The sequence below is a fragment of the Rhincodon typus genome, chromosome 41 (genome assembly GCF_021869965.1).
Source record: "Rhincodon typus isolate 14 chromosome 41, sRhiTyp1.1, whole genome shotgun sequence".
NCBI classification, from domain to species: Eukaryota; Metazoa; Chordata; class Chondrichthyes; order Orectolobiformes; family Rhincodontidae; genus Rhincodon; species Rhincodon typus.
This window is the reverse complement of record NC_063372.1, coordinates 327,574-333,270: the sequence shown is the minus strand read 5'-3', so window position 1 is coordinate 333,270 and position 5,697 is coordinate 327,574. Positions and strand designations below refer to the sequence as shown.

General features: G+C 45.4%; 1 protein-coding gene across 1 annotated transcript in view; it reads left to right on the top strand.

The window, feature by feature from the left end:
* Nucleotides 1-5,697, top strand: part of LOC109926515 (calcitonin gene-related peptide type 1 receptor-like) — a 45,420-nt gene that overhangs the window by 26,823 nt on the left and 12,900 nt on the right. Inside the window, exon 6 of the mRNA XM_048618820.1 lies at nucleotides 3,104-3,257. Within this exon, the coding sequence (XP_048474777.1) occupies nucleotides 3,104-3,257 (154 nt within the window). The remainder of the gene's footprint in view (nucleotides 1-3,103; nucleotides 3,258-5,697) is intronic.

Sequence of the window (5,697 nt, the reverse complement as noted above, 5' to 3'; positions counted from 1 at the left end):
TGTCCCCATCAAACACTCCCAGGACAGGGACAGCACGGGGTTAGATACATAGTAAACCTTCCTCTACACTGTTCCCCCATCAAACACCCCCAGGACAGGGACAACATGGGGTTAGATACGGAATAAAACTCCCTCTACACTGTCCCCATCAAACATTCCCAGGACAGGGACAGCATGGGGTTAGATACAGAGTAAATCTCTCTCTACAGTCTCCCCCATCAAACACTCCCAGGACAGGGACAACACTGCGTTAGATACAGAGTAAAGCTTGCTTTACACTGTACTAACAAACACTCCCAGGAATGTAACAGCATGGGGTTACATACAGAGTAAAGCTCTCTCTACACTGTCCCCCATCAAACACTCCCAGAACCTGGACAACACTGGGTTAGATACAGAGTAAAGCCTCCTCTACACTGTACCATCAAACACTTCAAAAACAGGGCAGCATGGGGTTATATACAGAGTAATGCTCCCTTAATTATGTACCTATCAAACACTGCCAGAACAGAGACAGATTCAGGGTTAGAGAGGGAGTAAAGCTTCTGCTTCACTGCGCTCCCATCAAACACTCCCAGGACTGGAACAGGACACGGTTAGATACAGAGTAAAGCTTCCTGTGCACTGTCCCCCCATCAAACACTCCCAGGACAGGGACAACATGGAGTTACATACAGAGTAAAGTTTTCTCTGCACTGTCCCCCCATCAAACACCCCCAGGACAGGGACAACATGGGGTTAGATACAGAGTAAAGCTTCCTCCATACTTTAATCTGAAAGTAAAGCTCCCTGTACTCTGTTTAAATTGAAAGAAAACCTTGGTCTACTCTTATAAACGAAAAGTAATTATAAACTAAAACTGCCTCTACACTGTCTCCATCAAACTCTCCCAGGAAAGGTACAGCACAGGGTTAGATACAGATCAAGATCAACACACACTTTGGAGCAAATGGTCTTATTAGCAATAGACAGCATGGTTTTGTGCAGTCCTCACTGACTTGATTGAGTTTTTTTGAGGAGTCGCTTTGATGATTGGTGAGGGAAGAGCGGTTAATGTTATCTACACGGACTTCAGTAAAGCTTTTGACAAGGTCCCTCATGGCAGACTGGTACAAAAGTGAAGTCAAATGGTATCAGGTTGAGCTCGCAAGATGGATACAGAACTGGCTTAGTCATAGGAGACAGGGTAGCAGTGGAAAGAGGCTTTTCAGAATGAAGGGTTGTAACTAGTTGCGTTTCATTGAGATCAGTGATGGGACCTCTGTTGTTTGTGATCTACATAAATGATTTCGAGGAAAACATAGCTGGTCTAATTAGTAAGTTTGCAGATGATACAAAGATTGATGGAGTTGCAGATAGTGAGGAGGATTGTCAGAGGGTACAGCAGGATATAGGTTAGTTGGAGGCATGGGCAGAAAAATGGCAGATGGAGTATAATCCAGACAAGTGTGAGGTGATGCATTTTGGAAGGTCAAATACAGGTGGAAATTATACAGTAAATGGCAGAACCCTTAGGAGTATTGATATGCAGAGGGATCTGGGTGTGCAGGTCCACAGATCGCTGAAGGTGGCAGTGCAGGTAGATAAGTTAGTAAAAAAAGGGCTATGACATGCTTGCCTTCATTGGAAGGGGCATTGAGTATAAGGATAGACAAGTTATGCTGCAGCTTTATAGAACTTTAGTTAGGCCACACTTGGAGTACTGCATACAGTTCTGGTCACCACACTACCAGAAGGATGTGGATGCTTTGGAGAGTGTACAGAAAAGGCTTAACAGGATGTTGCCTGGTATGGGGGGTTCTAGCTATGAAGAAAGGTTGGATAGACTGGGTTTGTTTTCACTAGAACGCAGGAGGTTGAGGGGTGACCTGATAGAAGTTTATAAGATTGTGAATGGCATGGAGAGAGTGGAAAGTGAGACTTTTTCCCCAGGGAGGAGGAGTCAATTACTAGGGGACACAGGTTCAAGGTGCGAGGGGGTGATGTTTAAAAGAGATGTGTGAGGCAAGTCTTTCACACAAAGGGTGGTGAGTGCCTAGAATGCATTGCCAGAGGAGGTGCATTCAAGAAGCACCCCGGACAAATTCATGAATAGGAAGGGAATAGAGGGATAAGGATCCTGTAAGTGAAGACAGTTTTAGTGTGGAAGGGCAAAATGTGTCAGCGGAAGCTTGGAGGGCCGAAGGACCTGTTCCTGTACTGTACTGTTCTTTGTAAACACCCTTCACTCCTTTAAATTGAAATTAAACTGAAAGTAAAGCTCCCTTAACACTGTCCCAATCAAACACTCCCAGAACAAATCTGCACAGATTTAGAAACAGAGTAAAGCTTCCTCTACTCTTTTAAACTGAAAGCAAAGTTCTCTCACCACTGCAGCCCATCAAACTCTCCCAGAACAGGGACACCACAGGGTTAGATACAGAGTAAAGCTTTCTTTACACTGTCCCCTCCATCAAACACTCCCAGGACAGGGACAGCATGGGTTAGATACAGAGTAAAGCTGCCTGTACACTGTCCTCATCAAACCATCCCAGGGACAGGCTCACCAGGTCTGGCAGCATCTGTGAAGAAAAAATCAGAGTTAATGCTTCGGGTCTGGTGACCCTTCCTCAGAACACTTGTGAGGAAGGGTCACTGGACCTGAAACATTAACTCTGATTTTTTTCTTCACAGATGCTGCCAGACCTGCTGAGCTTTTCCAGCAACTTCTGTTTTTGTTCCTGATTTAGAGCATCTGCGGTTCTTTTGGTACAGGGTACGGGGTGACTTGTAACTTTTATCTATATGAAACAATAAAATCTCTGTCTGCAGGATTGTGCAGTGTAAACTTTTTAAACTGAGACTGACAGAGTCCAGCTGGGTAATGCTTGTGGAGCACTTGTTTACACTCTGGGTGAGAATGTGAATTCTGTACCAAGTTACTGAGAGAAAGGGAAGCAATGAGAGATGTGCGTTTATATTGTCTGTGTTTGCCCTCTCCACATTTGTAGTGATTCTGTTTTCTCGAGCCCTGCACTGGTTGCCACACTCTGTGGTTGCTAGTGCACAGTCTTTAGTTTCTAGCCAGCTGCCTCTGATGTGTTGGTGTATGTTCTGTCTGCAGGTTGACTGCAAGGTGTTAAACTTCATTCACTTGTACTTGACGAGCTGCACTTACTTCTGGATGCTTTGTGAGGGAATCTACCTCCATACTCTCATCATCGTGGCTGTGTTTGTGGAACAGCAACAATTATTCTGGTACTACATACTTGGATGGGGTAGGTACTGTCAGGAACACCACTCAAACAGGCAATACCCACATCCTTTGTGGGGAAGTGATCTGGGCATTAAGAATAAAATATAAGATCTTGCTACAACCTTGCACCTTCCTGTTCCCATGGTGGTTGCACTCTTAGTTCTGTGTTGGGAGGTTCTGGGTTCAATTCCTACTCCAGGGATTTGGGCATGAGAATCTAGGCTGACACTGCAGTGCAGCAGTGCGGAAGTTTTGGACTGTCAGAAGTGCTGTCTTTCATTTGAGATATTAAACTGAGGCTTGCTGTTAGGTGGATCTTTAAAATTCCATGGCCCTGATTTGAAGAAGAGAAAGCAAGTCATCCTTGATGTCCTGGCCAATATTTATCTTTCAACCAATGACAGAAAAATCACATTATATGATAATTAATCTCATGGCTGGTTATGGTTACGCTGTGCACAATTTGGCTGCCTTGTTTGCAGTAATGCCTGCACTTTGAAAGTATTTCATTAGCTGTGAAGCCATTCAGACCATCCTGAAGGTGTAAATGACTCTGTAGAAGGACAAGTTCTGATGCTGGTTTGAGCCAAGTGAGGTGAAATGGGAAACCCCTGACAGCAGGCCCACGCTTTATAAAAAAATTCATTCATAGGATGTGGGCATTGCTGGCAGGGCCACCATTTCTTGCCCACACATAATTGCCCTGGAGATGGTGGTGGGTAGCCTTCTTGAATTGCTGAAGTCCCTGCAGTGTACCTGCCCCTCAGTGCTGTTTGAGGGGGAGTTCTAGGGGTTTGACACAGCAACACTGAAGGAATGGTGATATAGTCAGGATGGTGAGTGGCTTGGAGGGAAACTTGCCGGTAGAGGTGTTCCCATGAAGCAGCTGAAGATGGGTGGGCCTAGGACATTCTCCTGAGGAACTCCTGCAGAGATGTCCTGGAGCTGAGATGACTGTCCTCCAACAACCACAACCATCTTCCTATGTGCCAGGTATGACTCCACCCGATAAAGAGTTTCTCTCCTGGATTCCCATTGACCCTAGCGTTTCTATGGCTTCTTGATGATACATTTGGTCAAATGTGGCCTGGATGTCAAGAACAGTTACTCTCACCTTACCTTTGGAATACAGCTCTTTTGTTCATGTTTGGGCCAAGGCAATAATATCTTTCACTTTGGGAATTCTGTAACACTGTACACGTTCACAGCTCTCTAATGATCAATGACAAGGAAAGGTGATACTGAGATTGAGCAGGTCAAATAAATAATATGCTAGTCTTTGCATCATCAGTGCACAGCCTCTTAGATCCTGATATGGTTAATCACTAAAATTATCTCTACACATCATTCAGCAAACAGGACCTTTTCATTCATTCATATTGTGGGGTTTTCTGCCTAGATAGATATTTCTTGCCCATCCCTAGATTTCCTTGAGAAGGTGACGCTGAGCTGCCTTCATGAACTGCTGCAGTCCATGTGCTGTAGATAGACCCACAATACCCTTAGGGAGAGAATTCCAGGATCGTGATCCAGCGACAGTGAAGGAACGGCGATATATTTCCAAGTCAGGATGGTGAATGGCTTGAGAGGAACTTGCAGGTGGTGGTGTTCCCATGTATCTGCTGCCCTTGTCCTTCTAGATGGAAGTGGGTATGATTTTAGAAGGTGCAATTAAACAAGCCTGCTGAGATGCTATGGTTCATCTTGTAGATGGTACGCACTGCAGGCACAGTGCATTGGTGGTGGATGGGGTGCCAATTATATGGGGTGCTTTGGCGTGTCTGGTGTTGAGCTCGAGTGTTATTGGAGCTGCACTGATCCAGATAATTGGGGAGCATTACATCGTACTTTTGACTTATGCCTTGTAGATAGTGGACAAGCTTTGGGGAGACAGGAAATGAGTTACAGAATTCCCAGCCTCTGACTGACCTGTTCTTGCTGTTACAATGTGAAGATGGCTAGTCCAATTCAGATTCTGGTCAATGGTGACCCACAAGATGTTAACAGTGGAAGGTTCAGTAATGGTAGTGTCATTAAACGTCAAGGGGCAATGGTCAGATTCTCTTATTGGAGATGGTCATTGCTTGGCAGTTATGTAGCATGAAGACAGTAGCTCAGAGTGACAACTAGGCATTGTGGCATTCTCTTTCAATTCCTCCCACTTCCTACAGACAAAGGGGGTAGCCATGGGTACCCGTTTGGGCCCAAGCTACGCCTGCCTCTTTGTAGGTTACGTGGAACAATCCCTCTTCTGTACCTACACCGGCCCTAAACCCCACCTCTTCCTCCGTTACATTGATGACTGTATCGGTGCCGCCTCGTGCTCCCACGAGGAGCTCGAACAGTTCATACACTTCACTAACACCTTCCACCCCAACCTTAAATTTACCTGGACCATCTCTAACACCTCTCTCCCCTTCCTGGACCTCTCTGTCTCCATATCGGGCAACCACCTCGAAACC